General features: G+C 35.6%; 1 protein-coding gene across 1 annotated transcript in view; it reads left to right on the top strand.

Moving 5' to 3' along the window:
- GPC5 (glypican 5) overlaps positions 1-23,290 on the top strand; it is a 627,762-nt gene that overhangs the window by 197,647 nt on the left and 406,825 nt on the right. The window contains exon 7 of the mRNA XM_018071368.1: positions 19,861-19,981. Within this exon, the coding sequence (XP_017926857.1) occupies positions 19,861-19,981 (121 nt within the window). The remainder of the gene's footprint in view (positions 1-19,860; positions 19,982-23,290) is intronic.

Raw genomic sequence — 23,290 nt, forward strand, 5'->3', positions numbered from 1 at the left:
GTATTAGCACTTCTAGGCAGAATTACCCAGGCACCTCCAGATAATGACCTCCCACTTGAGACCTGTCTAGTAGCTGACAAAGCCTCTTTTTTTTTAAAGCAGATCAAAAGTAATTTTTACTCTATATTACAGTGACTGTCTGACCGCTTTATTATACACTTTGTTCTGTTAACAGTACATTATAGCAGACTAACCTGAGAAATGGCGTATAAAAATCCCACTTTGGGGATTTGATCAATTGCCATACTTTTAGTTTGTTAGATGTGTATGTCTGTTCATGAATATATATATATGCATTCCCCAGGTATGAACATGTTCACTGTATGTGTGGGTATTGGACAATTTGTGTGTATGATAGAAGAAGAAATTTTTTAGAGAGAGAGTAATCAGGCATCGGAATGGGCTGCCCAGGGAGGTGATGGATTCACCGTCCCTGGAGGTTTTTAAGATGAGACTGGATGTGGCATGGACTAGTGCCATGGTCTAGTAACCACGGCAGTGTAGGTTTAAGGGTTGGACTTGATGATCTTGGAGGTCTTTTCCAACCCAGTCAATTCTATGGTTCTATGATGCATCACACATTGCACTATACTGTAAGAAGTTTGTGAGAAACCAAAGGAATTTTTGTATCTCTCTGCATTGAAAAAGATGCATATTTTATTTGGTACATTTCCTGGGATTAATGACCTCAACAATAGTCAAAATCTACTGGTATTTCATGTTTGCCTACTAAGTATGAAGTTGATTGGCATAAACTTACATAATTTTGCTCCAAACATGAGTTCTACTCAACTGGATATTGATAATATAAAATTTGCAAGTTTTATAATAAGCAGTAAAAACCCCCTACAGTTCATTGTTTATTGTGTTCTTTCATACCACTGTTCAAAAAAACTTTGGATTTTGAAATTTTTTCATCATTCTTACATAATAAAAAATTCTTGTGCCATTTATTCCCACTATTCAAACATATAGCAGCATAACAACAGGAAAACTACCTCTTTGTATGTAAATGGCAAAATCATCAGAATTAATATTGATGGAGTTCTTAACTGATTCTGATTAGGTTAAATAGAACTATAGACTTTTGCTGCATTCATATTTTTGTCTGTCACTAAAATTATTGTAAAATGTCATGGATTTCTCACTGCAGAAATATTAAGCCAGGAGTAAACATTATTTTGAGTGTCGAGCTGTTATCTTCTATAAAAAAACTACACAGCAACAGACAAAATCTTCTCAAGTCCTGTTATTTATGTTTATAGAGAAAATCTTGTTTTCTCACATGATGTGGCTTGACAAAATGGGTTGTTGTGATGGTATAAATATAATTTCTCATAACTGTCTGTCATTTTATCTCTTGCAATATTTTCATTTTCTGAACATTTGTAAACCATGTAAATATGAAATTATGGAATTACATTCACATTATTTACGCTGGTAGTTTGTCAAATCTATACAAAGTGTCTAATCCAAATACATTATTATTTTAACATAAGTGACTTCCAAAATACCCAGTTGTGAAATAGTCCATATTTCTGGTCCACGCATTCTAATGAATAAGTATTTTTATCTTTGTACCTCATCCCATACTTAACATAGTATCTCTGATTAAAAAAAAGCTGCATGTATAATTCTTATATCAAATAGACACTTCCCAGTTTCCTAGATCTCACTGGGACTTTTTCCTTCTTGCATTTCTGTGGAGTCAGCAGTCTTATTATGTCAACAGAGGTCTCTTCATATATGACATATTTATTCAAACATTAGCCACAGATGTTTTCGGAGATTCTGGAATTCAACACCTGGCTGTGCCAAATGTGATCATTTCATGAAGTGCTGGGAATCTGATTTATAGCAAGTCACAGCATATCTTCCTGGTCTTTTGCAGACAAACATACCCTTTAGTTGTACTCGAGGCTGGCTAAAGGCCAGCCAGCTTCAATCTGAAAGCTGTCCACCTTTGTTAGCACAGTGCTGTACTCTCATTAGGATTACTAAAGTAGCTTGAGCTCACATTCGTCAGATCAGGACTGGCTGGCATCTATCCAACCTGGAGTACAGAAGTACTCAAAACCCAGAGGGTAATTCTAAAAATTTGAGAAGTCTTCATATGGAGGTTACACAAATACTTAAAACCAAAGCAAAATATACTCAAACCCCAACCACAAAAACAAAACAACAAATCCAAGAGCTAAATTTATGTCTGATTTATGTCTAATTGTTGAGTGCAATTTTTATTTAAATAATAAATGGAATTAAACTATCAAATTCAATACAGATGTTAGAAACTGCTGAGTATATTAATATTAGTGTTAGTTTACAACTATGGCTAAGCATGTCAGGTTTTCCCAATGTAGTTCAGGGAGTTATAATACTGAATTTTTGTTTAATAAGGTACAATGTTTGTAATATGCTATTTGCAATACCCAGAGTAACTAGAATCACCTGTATGGAGCAGGTAAATACACCATGGGAGATCTGCACAATTATGGGGCAACAGCTGTTGACTAGATGTGGCACCTGACAGCATCTCAAACAGCACTAGACACATGTGTTTAAACAATTCCAACAAGTCCCTAATCAATACAATTAGTGATGCTTACAAAGTGGTTCAGCTGATGAAATGTACTTTTAAGGTGTGTTGGTTTTTTTGACTCCACTGAGGGTGTCACTAGATCTCCAGGAAGTGATTGTGTTTCTTGGCAACATGATATTGGAGGCAGATACAGGGCAACAGGAACAGTGCAGGGCCTGTAAGGCACTTTTAGGGACTTTGAGACACTGTGAATGTCTCAATCATCCACTGACTTCCATCCCAACATTTTAAACCTGCATTTTAACCATTGTATACAATGTTTAGTTTCCTAGAGATAATTTATATTATGGCTTGTGTTTTTGGTGCAAATTCATTGGTCCTAGTTCAAAAGGTTAAATAAATGGAATAAATTGAGGAGCATTTTGTTGACTTGTAATCATGTCAGCTCATCTTCAGGCACTTGAAATGTCTATAGGGTAGGAGTTCAGTTCACATTTGTAAGCAAGTATGACACAAAGCCTATTATTAAACTAAGATGTCTCATGCTTTTTTGTCACCCTTCATTAGCTTGTAACCTGCATTGATGAGATCTATGTGGCACTCATGCAGAGTTTGCTTGAGGCACCTAAACATCAGTGCCTTGCACTGTTGGAGGTACTCTACTTACCCTGCATCCGTGTGCCATCCCAGGAGGGTCCTTTGTCAGACCTGAAGTCTGGTTTGTCTATATAAACCATCTGAGGCTTTCCAAATGACATTAGTCAGTTGTGTGTGAGGATTTGAACTGCATCATAGATGTCTGCAGCCGAGCTAAGGCATCTTAAGTTGTCCACATATGTAGCTGAGGGAGAGCTACGTGGTTGATCTTCTAATTAAAGGAAAAGGAAATAGTCAAGTGAGATGAACTAAAAGCTTTTCAGAAAGAATTTATCTATTTAGAAAATCAACCCCTAGCCCAGTGTGCAGCCAAGATTTTGACTGCATGATCCATGCTATTTGCAAGATAAACATGTAAGTGTTAACTTTAGAAATTGTGAACATTTAAAAACTCTTCCATGCCTTCTTGATTTTATTTTGCATAGATCTGTGGTGAGCTGTTCCTGGCTGTACACCAGGTGCCACCAAAGCTTCTCTATCACTCCCCTCCTCAGTTGGGCAGGGGAGAGAAAATGTAGTGAAAGTCTCATGAGTTAAAGGATTTTGATGATTTAGTGAAATATGTCTCCTGGTATTGTTTATTGATCATAGTCTACAATTAATAGTTAAACAGAATGAGACACAAACTAAAAAGAAAAAAGATGTTAAATTCATTAGGCTGATGTCATCCCTAGGAGCAAACTGGCAAAGAAAACTAATATATAGTTAACATTATACATATGATATGTTCTTGTGATTCATTATAGAACTTGATTTAGTTCAAACATATTTAGAAATTACATAAAATATTTATAATAAATATATTAAATATTGCAATCAAGAAAAAATTTAAAATCCTGATAATTTTTATTTTTTTATTTTCCCAGGGTTTGATTACATTACATCCAGGTTAAAAAAAAAAAAGAAAAGAGGAAAAGATGTAGTTTCTCAAAGGAGGTAGTATTACTTGGCAATAGATTCTTTTTACATTTACAAAAATAAAGTGGAAAATTGGAAATTTTCCAAGTGGAAAATGTAAATTTAGTGTAACCGTGCCTGAGAAGGAAATCTTGACCACACACCTAATTTTTATTGAAGATCCAGTTTTTAAAAAATATTTGACAAATAATTGATGTAATTAATGTCTCTTATTCTCCAGGGACAAAAAAGTTTCTATTAATACTCAGACTTGGGTCATCTCAGATGAATTTTGAAATTACAAAACTGCTTTCCTCCAGAGGAAAAAAAATTAGACTTCATTCCAATGATGCACTAGCAAGTAGTTTTAATGTCTTTTTTTTTAATAAACTAGTGAAATTACAGATAAATAGTGGAATAATTGTCCAATGTTTATGTCACAGCTTGAGAACAGAGAAATTTCAGTTCAGTTCTGTGCTTTATTCTGGCTTCCTTTCAATCTCTTTCTTCAAAACATTCTTTTTTAAAAATGTTTATTTCATTTGTAAACTTCACCAAAGGGAGCTAGAATGTTCAAAGTCACTGATAGTACTCTCCCTATCTGCTTCTGCTAAGGGTTAGTAAAGCTCTTGGAAACATAATTGAGCTGGCAGATCTATAGCAGAATGTCTAAAGGAGTCTGAAACTGTTTCTCACCATCTGTACAATGGTTTCAATTTCATAAACTTGGGTAACACTTGCCAAAATTCATCTAAGACAAAAGAAAGTTAGGGTCCCAGGGCAGGACATGCATGCACCTGTCTTGGTGGGCCACACACTCATTTAATAACATCAGAGACTGTTTAGGAAGTCCCCCAGTCTACTGGTCTATAATATTGCTGCTATATTTAAAAAAACCTCCAACAAATAAATATAAAAACAGGATATGGCACCTTTTGTTTCAATATTTTTCTAAGATGTCCAGAACACCAATATTACAAAAATGATCCTTTTTCCAGTTGAAGTCTGTATTTTCACTATCTGCCTGGAGAGAGACCTCTTTGAATAGATTCACTGAAAGATCAGGACCTTAAACTGAAAATTCCTTTGAATGAAGACCATAAGATTGGGTCCTCATTAAGTCAGAAAATATTGATTGTATTAATACTGCTCCCTGTGAATGCTATAAGCTGAAAAAAAAATTATTCAATGCTATTTGTTGGCTCAGTCCTATTCTGAAAACAAAGTAGCAAGATCAATGAGCTGAATAATGAGTATTTCTGAGATGTGTCCTGAATACCTTGACCCAAGTGTTCTTTTTTGACTTGACTTTCACTGTGTTCCTTCTACGTTGGTTGGGAAGATATATTCTATTGAAAAATAGAATATATTCCAATGCTCACTCAAATGTAAGTATGAAGTGACCAAAAAGGTTGAAATAATAGATCATGTTACTATATTATTCACAATAATTAGAATTTTACCTTATTGTCTTGTGTGTAGAGCTCAGCAGTTCAGATTAAATAGCTGCTTCCAAGCCTTGTCTGTTTACAGAAGACTCATGGCAATGTGGGAGTGCCATCATCAAATCACAAATGGGAAATCCACAACTTTTCCAGAACCTGTTCCAGTGCTTCACAATGCTTGTGATAAAGTTTCCCTAATAACTCATGTTTTAGGGTTTATCTCCTTCATAGTAAAGCATCTTTTGTATAATTAGTCAAATCAGACCTTTTGCTATAAGGAACATCCTCAAGGAAAAAAAAAGTATTTTTTTTTTTTGTGTAAACAAATATTTTTAAATAGTCAGAATACTGTTGTTTCAACAGGTATTTTATTGACAAACTACAGTCTCCTAAAGAAAATATAAAATCAGGGAGGAAACCCCACAGTCTGAAGAATGGCCTTAAGATGTTAGGACTAAGACCCATTTATACAATAGTTCTAACCCCAGAGAGGGGAGATAATTGTCAGTAGCACCATATTTAAAGAAGAATGCACAACCCACTGTTCATCAAAAGTTTGCATGGCTATTCATGCTGCTCCATCTATTTATTGCTTGCCTTTATATGACACTTCCTCTTTAAACTGTTTGGCAAGTTCTCTTTCATCCTTGACTATTAAAAACCTATTTCAGGGATAAGAGTGTGGAACAGCTGAATTAGCTCAAGCACCAACCTCGTTGGCCTTTACAATTTAAATGATTTGACTGTTTTATATGCAATATGCAATCTGTTAAGTGTTATCAGAATATGTGAAACTGATTAGGATGCATAAAAAACCCACCAAACCACAAAAACTCCAAACAAACAAAAAAACCCAAAGCACCAAAACAACAAAAACTGGAGATAGTTTCCTGCTTCCTTTAATTCAGCAGTTAGAACCATACTGCCAGAGCAGGGAGTAGTTTCATTTCTAAATGACTGGGAGTTCAGAACCGCTGCTCATCTCACAGTCCGGAGGGATATAGGCCATTGCAGGCATCAGCAAACACAGTTCTTAGTCTGTCCCACTGATATTTCTTCGGACTGTATGGACTAATTTGAGATTCATGAGTTAAAAAAAACACTGCAAGAATGATCATTCTTCTAGACTAGTGATTAGAATGGCTTGCTAGGAATCAGATATCACAGTTTCTTCCATAGTGCATATTTCATCATTTAATCCAGTAACTGTAAAACAAAGAATAGATACTTTTGTGTAAAGATATGGGAACTTTTATCTTCCTTCATTTCCTCCTCAAATATTAACAATAAAGCACAGTCTTTTTTCTCTCTGACCAAATCACCCTATAAATGAATGACCTACTGATGTCAACAGAGAGGAGAATTTCCTGTTACCAGCTCCTTCTTGTGTTACAACATGAAATAAATCCCAGGCACATCAGTCACCTGAATCATTATGTTTAATCATCTCATTTGACAATGAAATAAACTTCAAAGAATTGATAGAATTAATATAAAACAACCCACTGAAGAGAAATATTTTTAAGGTGACTTGAAATTTATGTATATTGATAAATACAAAATGATAAAACCAAAATGTTTCACTCAAGAAACATACTAATTCCTGTGACTGCTGGTTTCTTAAACTGCTCTCTCTCCAGAGATTTTGCATAAGAAATTAGGCTGTCGTTTTACTGACATCAGCCAATGACCTAAAACTTACAACTAAAATGTCACTGCAACACTCTTGTAGTGTGAAGACCTATTTTCCTGTTGCTTGTTCAATGTTAAATCAGGAATACATAGAGACACACCCCTGTACATTTCCAAATCCCATGATACTGAAGTGTGTTTTTTTCTCTCAGTGATAATCCTCACTATTACAATGCTTTTAAAATTCAGCCATTGTTCATAAACATTCTGGTCATTTCATGATACAGAACAGAGATACTTGAGTTTGGCTCAGTATCTAGATCATAACAGAAATGTACATGTCCATATGTTTACATGTATATACATAGACACAAATACGTAACTGTACACAGGAGTTTCATATAATTTTGCAACACAAGGTTCATTTAATATTTTCAGTCATGCGATACTTGCTGTAAGGTGCAGTTTCCCTGAAGAACATTTTTTGGCAAAATTTTCGCTCCATTTTCTTGTCTTTCTTTGACAGCATTTCCCATAGGGAAGATAGCCTGTTTGACTTATATTATCCTTGAACCCCTTGTTGCCTACTTGACATAAATTTCTGTAACCGAGGCGATATCATAAGTGAAGTTAAAAATCAAATCTCTGAGAATAGCCTTATCTAGACTGATTCTCACTTCAAACTGCATACTAAGAAGTCACACAGAGCTTCCAAACTTACAACAGACAATAGACTTCTTCTCCTTCTGATCCCAAAGAAATAAAGTGGAACCCTTCTTTTCCTTGCTTCTAGCAGTCCATTTTAATCTGTATAAATTTCATGTAAGTTTTGTCCTTCAATTTGTCTGTTTCTACTGCATATTTTATTAAATTAAATACTTCGAGCTTCTTTAGGAATAAAAGGCAAGATAAAAGCTTGTCATTAGCTGCACTGTTTTCTGGAAGGCACTGAACTGCATGTTACAGAAAAAAAGCCAAGTTCTTTGACTCAAGCCAAGCATCTCATTGATACTCAGGTATATAGTTCCCATTACTGAAATAGCTAGACACATCATAATATTTAACTCTTGTCTTTTCATAGTATCTTCCATGATACAAGTAAGAATTATGATGACTTTACAAATAGAAAACTGAAAACCAGATAGAATAATAGGCTTCCTTCTGGGAGCTTATGACTTTGGCAATGAGTACCCCAAGGCTAATCCAATGTAATTTCAGTTTAGTTATTTAAAAGTTCATTATTATGTCTAGACTGGTTGTCCAATATAAAGGGCAAGTCATCATTTCATCCTGCACGAGGTGCTGTATTTCCCACAAGAGGCCCTTCTCTCTCTTTTCTTTCTCTTTCCATACTCTGTAGGCAATAGATGTCTTATTTTTAAATAGCTAAAGATATGTAAGTGAAGTACAGTTGCTAATAATTTTATGTTCTTCTTTCTTCTGGGGGGCATTCCCCTGGGAAAACTAAAAAATTTGTCTAAAGAATCTATGTTATTAAGATTTGGGTGAATGGGAAGAAGGCAAAACTGAGTCACTGCCACATTTTCATTGTAATTTTGTCACGATGGGGCCAAACAAAGAACAATTACAGTAATTCATGGGACAACAAAAGTGAAGCAATTATTTTTATTAGGACCTGGAAATATGATCTTCCTATAATTTGGTACAAATATTTTTACTACTGTTTTCCTGTGAACCTTCATCCACTGAAGAGAAAATAAATGTATTTACCTGCACTCATTTATCACTAAAAGAAAGCAGTAACTTAATGTGATGAGTGAAATGTGTAAAAGGAAGATGCAAGAAGGGGTGATTGGGAAGAAAGGGAAACTCAAAAGTTTATTAAAACTCTTAAGCCTCCAGTACAATCTTTGTCTTTACACATTTAAACAATAGCTATGTCAGCCTTCTTAGCTCATATATTTATTGATTGTACCCACAAAGGTTAAGGAATGAGTTCATCTTTTTAAAGAAACATTAGAAGACAGCTCTACATCACACATGAATGCAAGAACCATCGGGCTGAAATGTTGCGGACAACTCTGAAAGATCCTTGAATGTGTTTTTATCCCATCTTACGTTCCCTGTACCATGATCTGCTTTGTATATAGTATTTACATTATTCCTGTTCTGTCAGATATTAAAAATGTGCATCTAAAACATGCTTTCGTGGTACTAATATGATTTTGTCTAACAGAATTTGAAATGAAAGACACAAGTCTTAAAAGGCCAGTTCAAATAACTGCCTAGTGGGTTCACAGACAATCCTTCAGCCTTCTCCAGAAGTTCATTACTCAGAACAGAAGTTCAGTTCATTACTCTGCTCATAGTGGCTTCTGAAATTGGAGCTCTTCATGCATATGCCACTATCTTTGAATATGAATTGATTTAAAGTCCATATTCTTTGTGACTTTTCCTGAAATACTTCAAAAATTATTCATCATGCCTCTCATGGAGGGTGAAAAGCATCAAAGGTTAAGGCTACTGTACTTGTCTTTGGTATAATGTTAGTTAAGGACCAGTAGAGAATGAAACCTTACTTAACTGTAATTGCTTAAATACAGGATTCTAGGAAATGCTTAATTTCCCATAAAGAGTAAGTAACAGTAGCACATAACTGGCATTATACTGTAATGCTTGTTTCTATTATTTAATAAAATACAGCATGCTATAGAGCTTCTAATACATAACTCTGTATTTGTTCTTCATATGAGTTATGCGCTGTGTTCTGAGAACAGGCAGTGCAGGTAGTTTGCAAATCAGGTAATGCACATGCTTCCAGCAAAGGTACCATGAATAATAAAGCTGTGAAATGAAAAAAAAAGTTATGGGTTAACTGCTGAACAAACTTCTAGTTGCTGAGAAAACTGTTTCCTGATCCAGATTGTAGAGTAATACTGCTGGATTTTCCTTCCACACAGATATAGTGTAAGTAAGCATGCATCTCTAAGTGTAAAACTAGTTTGAATGAAGAGACAATTACATCCTCTGTCTCCTCAAGAAAATGTTATATTCTCTAGGATTTGATAATAATGAAAATGAGAACAAATAATTTTAAAGTGTTTTATTTGGGAGAAAAAAGAAACAAATCAGCAAAACCAAACCAACAACCAACCAACAAACAAGCCCCTCCATGCCACACAATTACTATTAAGCACATATGTTTCAAAAAACATTTAAGATGAAAAGCATCATCTGTTGGATACATGTCATTGATTCCTTGTTTGCATCATTATTCATACACATTCAGAGAAATTAGGAAGATACAATGAATCCAGAGCCATGGAGATGGATTGGCCACTTACAGTGATTTATTAATAATCTACCAACCTTTTGCTAACTCGGAGTGTACTCGGACAACAGAGGACAGTAAAAAGCAGCTTTTACAGCACAGGGGATTTCATTCTTTAGAATAAACAGGAAAAAATTCTGTCAAGTGGTTCATGTCAGTGAATTTGCTGAAATAGCTTTTCACTCTTAGTGTTGCACAGTGGCTTGGGTTGATTCCTTCATATGACCTTTATTTGCTGAATGACCTTGTTTTCTTTTGTCAATCGTCATATTCAGGTTAATTATCTGCTTGATAGTCCTTCGCCATAACTTAACTGTCATTTTGTTCTAATTTTCCATAAATTACCTCAGGAAAAAAACCCAAACCACTCAATAACAAAGAATGGATTGTGAGAGTGCACCTTTGACTCTGATTTGTAGTGGTGTAGTCCATATGGGGCTGTGAGATAAGTATTAACTGTGTCAGGTATCAGTCCCAAAATTATCAAGTGCATTGCAAGTCCCTAGGGGATACTTTATTTTGTGCACTGAAGCATTATGTTGGACAAAATATAAAATGTCGTACTTCTGTCTTCAAGGTTTGGTATCCTACATAATGCCACTGCTACACAACCCTTTTGCCATTTCCAAGCAGAACTATTTTAGTGTCTTATATGAGAAGCAGGTTTCTCAATTTTAGACTAATTAGGCTTGACAGCTTTGTGCTTCCAATTTGTTTGAATTGTTTTTCCGAGGTAATTCCTTTGTTTCGCCAACTATTTACTATAAACATTTATGTGCTTGTTTATGATAATTAATATCTCTCATTTCCTTGCTCCATTAAATGAAGGTACAGTAGAATTATTACAGTTGTTAGAAGATTTCCAGAATACTGCATGAAGAAGGAGATATTGTTATTCTCATTTATCTAGATTTAGTGCACTTGCATATGTCTGCTGTTTAGTTATTTTCTAATGTAATAAGAATTTATTTTCTCAATTTTAAACATGTGACTTACCCAAGGCACCTAGTTTAAATGAAATATATGTCTCAAAGCTCCTCTTCAGTTCTTTTCTGTTTGACAGAGCTTGCAATTACTAGAACACATTAATTTGTTAGGGCGCATTACAGGCATGTTTTGTCATGCTTTTTCGTGACATTCATTTTGCATCACATATAAGAATAGTGTCTCTGTCCAGCAATTAGCAACATACTGCTGAGATATGTACACATAAATAGGAATTACAGTGATTACCATTAATTGACAAGAAGACTAATTTCCATGGTAACTTTTGAGTGAGAATTCTTCAAAAGTTCTTGACTTTTTGAAACAGTATAAAGATTAAATTTTGAGGTAAAGCAAAACGAAATTCTCTGATGTTGGAAACATGATATAGAAATTTTCTTTACAGTAGGAAATAACAGCAGTTTCAGGGGGATGTATTTAAGGTTTCATAACATTTGAGGCAGAATTGTGCCAGAATTCTTTCAGCTAATGTGGACTAATTCACTCACAGAATCCTCAAGAAAAATAATAAGGAAAATCAGCAGGAAAAAATAGTATTTTAAAAACAATTTCTATAACCTTAGCTTGAAATATATTACCTTAACAAGTTAATGCAGATCCATTAAAATTACTTGTATTTCAAAATTGTCACAACGGTGCTACTATTTGATTTTTCAGTGTGATCAGAATTTATTTGTTGTGCTAGAAGAAAGCTGTAAAGAATGATTTTATAGTATGTGTGTTATAGCATTTCTTCTGAAGCAGAAAATTTAGCTTTTAACAAAAGTTTCGTTCTTTGCTAAAAGGATAGTCTGACTTAAACCACACACATCCTGCACTAAATTTCAGATGCAAAGTAAAACAATCCTTCTAAATACATGTTCCATACACAGCACCTGGAAAGAAGTTGTGCTTTTGGATGTCTCCAGAGGGAAACCTGTCTGCCTAAGGAAGCTTTCAGGACATCAAGCTATTGCCTTAGCACTTCATATTGCTTATTAAGAACTACTTTTTGGAAGACGCAGCTAACGTCAAAACAATGATGAACTGACTTCCAAACACTACATATAAAATCCTCTCAAAAATTTTCATATTCAAATTAAGATCATGATGGAATGTTGGGGGGTTTATGAGTTTGAGAAGAGCTCAAAAGAGCTTTTTAGGATTTGAATATAATGGAAATTATTGGTGATGAGAGATATTGTACAAAATAAAAAAAGATCTGGGCCACACCTGGAAATTCATTGAAAGAGATAGTCTGAAAGGCTCTACAGTATTTTATTACATACTTCAATGTTATTTATCATAATCCTGTGAATGTAGTCCCAAATAAACAACTTCAAAATTAAATACCTATTTTAAACAGAATATTCCAAAGACATTACACTTAGTTTTCAAGTGTAATCTGCTACTTTTTTTTTCCTTTATCAAAACAGGTCTGGGCAATGATAAAAAATTAAATGCATACCTTTTATTAGTCATGTTTCAGCCTAAATGATTACAGGACCTTTTTTTTTTTTTCCCGACACACAAATAACACAAATTTTACTGAGTTGTTTTTCACACTTCATATTTTCTGTAAATTTAACAAGTGCATATGCAATCAGGTTTTTTCAAATATATACCAAATTACAGATCTAAAAATACATTGTCATTGAAAAATTCAAAGACGTTTTGTTTTATTTTATTTTAAGTGGGCTTTTGATCAATTAAAAAGTATTGAAAAAGTCTAGGACATATGGGATCTGTCCTAGAATTATTACAAATACTGTCTCTGATACCTGGGTGAAAAATATTTTGAGCAAATTTTCTGTGCCTAACTACAGTATCTACCCTTAAAAAAACTACATAAGACTAAAAAACAGCCAACACTCCTGTCCAAGCTTCAGGTATTTTTTATGATTGCAGTGATTCTTTGATTTGCTCATCTTTACTAATTAAATTTTGCATCACTAAACACTCTTACTCATTTGTTGCTGCATATGTTTACTTTTTTACTGGCATTCAAGTAATTGTTAATTTCTCAAATAACAGTTACCCAGAATTTTGAAATGCCCATCAGTGATGAAGATGCAGGCAATAGCAGGTGTAAACCAGCAATTACCAGCAATCATAAAGCAAGCAAGCTGAGAAAAAGTTATTAAAGTCATATCCCATGTCTGAAATAAAACAAAATGTAGTGGGCACACTGTGCTATTTTGCCATTCTTTAACATGGAGAGACTATATAAATACAGGTGCTTGCTTGAAACTTGTAAGTGCCAGCAACTTAAGTTCTGAGGTAATTTAGAATTCAATTAGCATGAGAAGCTGAACAAAGCAAATCCCTTAGCAATGCCAGTACACGAATGCTTACTTTTATAAACCAGAACATACAAACGAGGAAATCCATTTAATGAAGAGGGGAACATATTGCAAAAGTTGCGGCTTAGTTACTGTATCAATATCAGTTAAAGGAAATGAAAACAGAAAACCAAATACAATAAATAAATATACTTTTTAAAAGTTATTTGGTCTCTATACTGTCTGGACCTTCCCAAAGCACCCACAGGAAGTAAACACCTACTTTCAAACTATTTCACTAGGATTTCACTGCTTACTTCAAAAGTCAGATGGAAGTGAGCATTGCATCATTTACGCCAAACTAGTTTCAAATGCAGAAAATCAAGTCAGTGGAGAAACTTCTCCATTTTTGCCAGATGAGGAGTTAGTTGTTGTTGTCTGTTTGCTGTCATGGAGTTTACTGTGATGCTATCAGTTAAGATTACATTTTAGATAAAATAGTGCAAATGGAGATGGGAATCCTATTGCCATAAAGTGATGAACAAAATGAGCTTTGTCAGGTAGTGTCTATGTGTACATAGACACTCCTACAGCCGTGTAACCTGGTACACATGAACGTTTCAGAGGTAAGGCAATGCACCCCAGTCATTAAGCCCCTCACAATCAGAACAGTTGTCTCAGTATCATGACCCTGGAACTCAACAAGTTAACACAGAGATTCCTGAGTAGCTCTTGATAGTGTCAATTGAGCAAAATTGAAAAGCCCAAGAGTCACACAGAATCATCATCAAGGTTGGAAGAGACCTTCAAGACCATCTAGCCCAACCATCAAGCGCATCACTGCAGCTTCCTTTCAGGTAGTTGTAGATAGCAGTGAGGTCCCCCTTGAGCCTCCTCTTCTCCAGACTAAACCCCAGTTCCCTCAGCTGCTCCTTACAGTACATGTTTTCTAAATCCTTCACAAGCCTTGTTGCCCTTCTCTGCACACACTCCAGCCCCTCAATGTCCTTTTTGAAGTGAGTGGCCCAAAACTGACCACAGTACTTGAGGTGCAGCCTCACCAGTTCTGAGTACAGATGGACTGCCCTGGTCCTGCTGACCACACTATTCTTGATACAGCTCAATGTCATTGACCTTCTTGGCCATCTTGGCACACTGTTGGCTCATATCCAACCAGTTGTTGACCAGCACCCCAAGTCCCTTTCTGCTGAACAACTCTCAAGCCAGTCTCCTCCAAGCCTGTAGCGCTGCTTGGGGTTGTTGCAAAACAAGTTCAGGACCCAGCGCTTGGCCTTATTGAACCTCATGCAGTTGTCCTCAGCCCAATGATCCAGTCTGTCCAGTTCTCTGTGTGAAGCCTTGCTATCCTCTAGCAGATCAACACTCCCACCTAACTTGGCATCGTCTGCAAACTTACTGAGGATGCACTGGAGCCCCTTCTCCAAACCATTGATAAAGATATTAAACAGAACAGAGTCCAGTACTGAGACCTGGGAAATACTGTTAGAGACCAGAAGAAGGCAGTGACAGAAGGTGATAGTAGCAGTTGAAACAGATACATCAGGATGGGATGACCAGCTAAACTTGCTGAAGTGTAGAACATCACTAGGTCTTTTGGGAGAGGCTTGACTGCCAGGACACTTAGGGATGTTCTGCAGAATAGCGTTCGCTATCATAATACACCTTTCGTTGCTTTCATCTCCTGCTTGAAACATGGTCCAATTGCCTAAAAGGAGCTTGACAGGGAAAATCATAACAATAAATGTGGTGTATCAGTACTTGTTGTCATCACAATATAAAACAGATTATTTTGTGCTGGAAGGATATAGAGATACAGATCTGCCTTAAGCACCATGTCCAAAATGGCTCATTCTTACAAGAATTAATTACACATACCAAGAAAATAGTGATAGCCAATAAAGCATGATCTTCTCTTCTATCAGAGATCGTGATAGAATGAAATGTAAACCCCACCAACTGTATTCATAGAAACAATAGATAGTTATAGGTAATTTATATGAATATTCATATATGAGCTCAGGAAATGGGCACCTTGTTGTTCATCACTTTAAAACATGTTTATAGAATACAAATATATTGGTGCTTGTTTTTTTTTTCTAGTGTTGATGAAAATGAATAGTACTTGGGGACCAAGTCTGCCTATTAAAGCGATGTGATACATTACCATGCTTGTACAGAAATGAGCACAGATGGTGGGTCTATTACTTCTCTAGCAAGAAATTTGTCATTTTTTTTTCCCCAGGATTCAAATCTGAGCAACACTTACTCAAGTCAGACTACCTCTGTGGGGATCCTTAAAATGTTTTTGCCATTACTTGTACATTAGTACTTAGAGAAACAGCAAGTGATTAATGCTGTATTAAAACTTTATAATAAATGAAGTCTCTCAAACCAAGTGTGAGATTTTTACATTTCCTTCCCCTCCAACTTAAGGGAAATATATTTTGCATGTAAATGTAAATCTACAGGGATGAAGTTTTGTGTACCATGCTCAGATTCCCAATAGCTTGTTTAGCTTTGACAGATCATTTAGTTTACATTAGTATGTTTGAAGATGTTAGATTTATAGACATTTGTTAATTAAACACGATGATATGTGGAATATGAAACAACAACGTATAAGTAATTTATAACTTTTGTATGCAAAAGATACCATTTCAAGCAGCAAAAGAATAGGTTAAACAAAAAGAGATTAACTTCCATAATCTTACTTTTATGATAATAATCAATAATCAATACTTCATAAGCTTTTGTCAATGCCTTATTATACACCTGAAGAAAGAAAAAAGGTTTCCAGTCTGCCTTATAACTTGTCAGAACATGTAATTACAACAAACTCAAAGTTATATGATACTTTTTATGTCAGTTTGTCAAATCCGGATCACCTTCCAGTGGAAGTAAATTTAATATGTGTTGGGATTTCCAATACAAGAAAAAAGTAATAGATAGTAGAGTTCCTCTATCTGGAAAGCAGATGTATATGTATTTTTGCTTTGAGAGAATATGAAAAGGAATGACTATAAGAGAATGAGTACGAGTGCGAGAGAGAGAAAATCAAAGTAATTGCTAACACTTTTTACTGGTGAGTAAATCCAACAGTTCCTTATGAACCACAGCTGAAGAGGAATTCGGAGAATGTCAGCTCTGAAGAGGTTGGGGAACATAATTGGAACTCCTAATATTGGGTCCACTCACCAGACAGCACTGCTTTCCTAGCTACTTTTGCTCATGTGAAAGAAGTGTTAGTCCTATGGCAAATATCAGCTGTGCAAGGCTGTGGATTTCAGTGTAGAAATAGCTGAAAAAGAAATGATGGTCAGTCTTGAATGAATCATTGCCAAATAATTCCCAGGTGAGCTAAACAGATAAAATTGGTGCCTAGGGAAGTCTCAGCTTCTATGTGATTGATTTCTTCCTGCATGGTTAGAGAAACGAGTATTGTCAATTGAATTAAAAAAAAGAGAAAGGGTATTCTTTTTCAAAGTTATACAGCTCGACTGAGCTGTGGACAGCTTGGGCCCTGAATTTGAGCGGTTGCAGCTGCGAGGTTGTGAAGGAATGTAAACATTGAAGATGAGAGGGTGGACAGGGAAGATGGAGCTGTGGGTTAACTGTGATAGCCGGAGATCCTGGACTGTCTGCTGAATCATCCTGAGTTTGCAGAAGCTATAGAACAGCCAATCTTGACACGTTTATGTAGTAGGGGCACCGATGGTGATGAAAGACGCTGGCTAGAAAAGACTATAAATTAACAACGTTTGTATGAAATAAAGGTCTTATTTTTGGAAGAAGAGTGTGTGATGCCATGTTTGTGGCCATCCCAGCAGCGGCAGTTCACAGGTGAATGTGTGATAGTTGAGTTTGCAGCATTTAAAAAAAAACCTGTTAATTGAAGAATTCTGAGTGAAAGAAAGTGAGAACACAGATTTTGCATGCTGTGCAACAGAACACAAGAGCACTGCATAGAAAGGATAGCCATAACCTTCAAGACTTTTTATAGTGTTACAGTATGAAGAGAAATTTCTGTGTTGCGTTAAACCAATATGTTAGTTAAACCAGTTGTCTTTCTGGTAAGTGCACCATTGTCCAGCTGGAATGAATTCCTTATTGATTCATCTATTTTAACTTAGACAAATGACTGTTAAAGGATTTTTTTGGTGAAGGTTTTTACATTTACTTTTTCAGCTAAGAACTACCAGAAGATTCGTTGACCCTTCTCAAATTGCTGCATTAAACAATCACCCACTAGCAGGCACGCTGTGGATTTTTTACACACCTCTGTACAAAGCTTTCCCCCATCACTTCAAGCTGGCAAGTAGCTTCATTGCTACAAGACAGCACAAAAAGCTGTCTGCTATAAAACAAAATAACACTTTTTGAAGACTGTGAGCATTCATATATTCAATGTGTGCACTTCCTTAGGAATATCCTGAATCTCATTTAAGGTGATATTTAAGAAAAGATCAAAGATAAAATATCATTGTTATGTGGCAACCTTGTTCTACTGAACTACATTCAGTGTTTAGCATATATGGAAGATTTTCTGCAGAGCTAAGAGAACATGTAGTGTTTTTCATTAAAAAAAATTAGTAAAATTTGAATATGCTGTGTTATCTATGCTCATACGCGAATCTAACAGGCAGGAATTAGACTTTTTTTTACTCCACTTTTGTTAAGGTTATTTCCTTTCTTTTTCTGACAGCATAACAGCTGGCAAAATACTTTTGAGACAGAGATGTATAGAGCTATCCTCTTAAAGGGTATGCAGGCAATATGTAACATATGGAGGGGATTTGCATACTTTACAATATCTGTGATGAGAAGGTAGATATTCAGTTTTTCTTGCATAACTTGAGTATTACATATAACATGGTAAGTTGAATGAAGAATTGCATCTTGATAAGCCGCAGAATTCTGCTAGGTTGTTAGTTCAGTTTCTGTATTTTGAGTTTTGATGTATTAGAAACAATGTTCTAATTACTACAGTAGTTCGTTCTGGATCCCTTTCCCCACCCACGACGTGGGGGAGCCCAGTTCTTGTTCCATCTCCATCTGAAGAACCATTCCGACGTCTTGAGGGATGGGGAAAGGGAACTCCAGCGACAGGGTTTTTCAGGTCCCGAGCCTGGAGGGGAGAAGTGCCCTCCCCTCCCCCCAGCACCCATGTGGGTCCATGGCTGGTACAGAGACAGCACACCGGCGTGGAGAGGAGGCAAGAGGGAGTTTATTGTTGGGATGTTACATTTATAGGGTTAGGAGGAATCACAGGTTAACTAATTAGAAGTCTCAAGGGGCTTACAGGAACGCCCAATCACAGGAAGGGGTTAACAAGGACCAATACGAAATACCTCAGGACACCTTTCCCAGGACATTCCTGCATGGGAGATAACAGTTGTCGTGGGGGGTGTTGGGAAGAAGAAACACATGTTTGCAAAGAGACCACAAAGAGCCATTTTAAGACATGTCCAAACAAGTTTCTCATCAGATTTAGCGCTACAAGTTCTTTCTGGAATCACCATATATCTGGTTTCTATTTCTTCTTTTTTACATATCTATATATTAAGTACATTTTGGCCTCTGTACCTATATAATTTTTGTAATGCTAAATAATTTATGCACAATGTGATTGTTGTCCTGCAATAAGTATTCTGTCTGCATGTGCGCTCACAAAAACACTAGGAAACTTCAGGTTTAATTCTGAACATGCAGTATGTGGAGAATCTGGAGTCTGTTTTAAAACTGAAATGTGATACATTTAGGCAATCATCATGTAGTTCATATTTAGCAAAACCAAAGTGGAGAACAGTCTTTTTGCACAGACACAAAAAAGCCATGCATAGGGCACAATGTTTTGTGGTTCAAAATGCAAATAACTTTCCTTGTTAAAGTCTGTAGCAAACTTAAAGCTATAATAAATAACAGAACTTTGTGGAATGTAGTAATTATATTTTGCTGTATTTCTTTTTTTGTGAAAAATATGTGCACAAAATTAATGCATCTCATTAAAGTGGAATGTTGGTGCCATGAGAGATAATACAAACTAAAAGATGACTCTCTAAGAGTAGAATAAGTTACTAAACCATTTTTGTGTGTGTTTCTGTATTAAACTAGCTATACACGTCGTGTGGTTGGCAGTGGAATCAAAGCTCAGTCTGCAAATCCAGAAGTAAAAGTGAAGGGAACAGATCCTGTAATAAGTCGAATTATTGACAAGCTGAAACATGTTATTCAGGTAAGCTGCTTTTTCCTATAGATACAGTATAATACTAACTACCACTCTAGTAATGAAAGTATTAATTTAGTGTACATTAAAGGTTAATTGTTAATTCAAGTTACTGCTGAATGCACATCAACAGCAAAACACCAGTTGCTGTCTCACTTCAGTTATTAAAAATGATTTAGTTAAAAAGCTTGCATATGGTAGATAAGTGTAGGAAGTGAGACTGGCAGCTGGGCCATCTGTACCTGCAAGTGCCACAGCTCAGCATCGCAGTAAGCGTACAGAAGCACAAACAGTATGATTTAGGTATATTAATTGAGTGCATATGTTTAAATAAAAATAAAACATAATTTCCCTCTTCCCTCTTTACTAAATCTAGGTTCTTTCTTAACTAATATTGTTGCAAGGTTTCTTGTTTAGATGCCAGATTAAAAAACTAGGAAGTGTGAATGAAAATCACATGCTTGCTAAAGGAGTTGGTGTGCATTACCTGATATACATATCTGTGAGTTACTTAGTTTTAGGCTTACAAGGCAGTCAATTCCAATATGGTTCCACACAATAAAGTGTTGTAATAAGTTTACAGGATTACAGGTATCTTTGGTTACATGCTGTATTTACATGCACAGGTAGGCAGAACTACAGGACAAAAGCCTGATTCTCTTGAAGGCAGCAGTTAGTTTGCCAACAGCTCTGTATTTCAGTTTAAAAATATAAGTTTTCACTCTGATCTGAAGACTCAGTGACAAGAATGTTCTACTGGCATTTTTTGTCAGTGACCCATCTAACCCAGTATCCTCTCACCTGCACTGGTAAAGGGAGAGCATGCACACTTGGCACCTTTGTGGCCTCCATACCCTTTCTCTACCTCATTCCTCAAACATGAGAATTAGAGATATTACAAGTCTTTTCCTTGTCTAGTGCATTTAGTTCCATCTAAGGGCTTGCTTTAATTTTTTTTCTGCATCTTCTCAGTAGCTTTTAAATGCAATTTCTCAAATGATTTCTGGAGTTTAAATATTACTGATTGCTGCATGGTAAGCCCTCTTCTTCTTATATTTCAATTTGTGAACAATAGCTCTTCTCTGACAACAAAAGAGAGAGTGGTGAAATAGGAAAAAAAAAGAACCCAACAGAAAAATTTCTTTTCCATCAGTAGTGTTGTTTTCTGGGAGAAGTGCCATCAAGAATGAAGCTCAAAGGCCATCATTATTCCTTCCTTCTTGAAAGAAATATCTTTTGTATTCCTCCAGCTTTAGCATGCTTTTGTCTCTCTTCTTTATTAAAATTTTCCATACAAAGAGATGCTATGGCTTAATTAATAGCTACAAAATAGTATGCAGAGACAAACTTTGCAAATCTTACTGGGTAAGTCCCAAGGTCTTTAATCTATCAGGAATGCCCTCATCCTTTGATATTAAATCTGCACTGTATATTTGATAGTGCTGTTTTCCTCTAGAGACTAGGAGTTGTGTTGTTTTCTCCTCAAGGGAGTATCTGAAAGAGTGGAATAAAATATTTCCATTATAAAGTACTTCATTTTGAGAGCTTATTTTCCCTTTTCCCAAAAGAGTCTAGTGGATCTTGGGGAAAAGGACATATAATTTACGGACTGAAATTCTTACTAGGCTCCAAATATGTTATCTTTCTGTGGGACAGCTTCTTTGCTTGTAGCTCTGAGTATGAAAATAGGGTCGAAGGATAAAGAGAGCATCAAATTCCTTACAGACCTGACATATAACTGCTTTTCCTCAATAAAAAAAGAGCTGAAGAAACTGCAGAAAAAGCTTTCTTCTGTACCATTTACTGCTTGGGAAAGGAAGAGGAGGAGTGGAAATTACAGATTCAAATACAAAAGAACACCTCTTTGTCCTTTGTGATATGAAAAGGATGAATCACATATTAAGCTTATGATGGGCTGGTAAATAAGGGGAGCTTAATGGATTCTGGTGTTGCCTCAGATTTAGGCAGAGTTATACTTTAGCACTCTATTCAAGCAGTATACTTTGAACTTCAAAGTTTTAAATAGCTAATTTGATAGAAACAAAACATTTGTCATGCTTTTCAGAACCAATCATTCCTGGAATTTATAAAAGTTTATATACTTTAATTCAGTTTTACAGTGACATAGATTGGCAGGTTGGTATATACCTTGCTATTTATGGAAGCAACTATATATATTTTTATACAAATCCCATGTTGCTGTAACCTTGATAAACAAGTAATTTTTTTTTATTTAGTTTTGCTTTGTATGTAGCTATTTGCTCTCGATATTAGGAGAAAGTAAATGGGAGTGGTAATTTAAGTTTATTTGACTTTTCACATCAGCTTTTAAACATTTAAAGATTAAGGACATCAAAATAGCATTTCTTTCTGTCTCATCCTGTCATAATAAGATATGGTCCTTCCTTCCCAACCACAGTCAGAGCTCTGAGTATATATAGTACAGCCTGATTTTCTTTTGCTGGTACTGCCTGTGATGGTACTGAGGCCTTCAGGACCGAACAATCTCTGCCACTTGGTAAATATCAACATGCACAAAGACTCAGAAGCTTTGCTTCTGGTACTTTTCACAGTAAAAATGGTAAAATGCCCTGAAATGCAATTTAAGCAGTGACAACCTGTGACTGTTGTTTGTAGCAGGGGTGGAGTTCAGTTCTTTAATCAGACACCTGCATTTTGGTGTTTAAACTTCCCTTATATACAGATCTACTCCACGGACCTTAGAGAACTGTTCATTTGGCCCTGGGTAAATGTATACTTCAAGATAAGATGGACAGTAGTTCTTTAGTCCTGCACAATACATAAGAAGTTTGGGTACATTGCCCACGTGTTGGCATCTCTACTGTAGACACCTGCAGTTAGGTGTCTGTTCTGAAGGATTTCACCCTTGTGTCACATTTCTGATCCCTTTTCAAAAGATAGTCAATTTGAACACACAGATTAGAAATGTACCATTTTCTAAAGAGAAATATTTAGCATATACAAACACATATGTATATATATATGTATATACACGCATATTTCATTTTATGATTATATGATTTTCCAATTGTTAAAAAAATATGATTAAACTGTAGAAGGACTACTTTGAAGATGGTGGCTAGTTTTGCATTTAGAATACATCATTTAAGATAAATTGAAAAACACCTCCTAAATAGATTTTGTCCTTCCAGACCAGAAAAAGTAATTCTTTTTAGTAAATCCGGAGTATAAAAACTCTGTTCAAAAGCTTCATTGTTTTATGAAACCTTATTTTCTCTTTACCTTCAAAGCAGATGATCACTTTTATGACCAATTGCATTGAATTTCCCTTCTTAC

The sequence above is a fragment of the Manacus vitellinus genome, unplaced genomic scaffold (assembly GCF_001715985.3).
Source record: "Manacus vitellinus isolate BGI_N305 unplaced genomic scaffold, ASM171598v3 scaffold_2_pilon, whole genome shotgun sequence".
In the NCBI taxonomy this organism is placed as follows: Eukaryota; Metazoa; Chordata; class Aves; order Passeriformes; family Pipridae; genus Manacus; species Manacus vitellinus.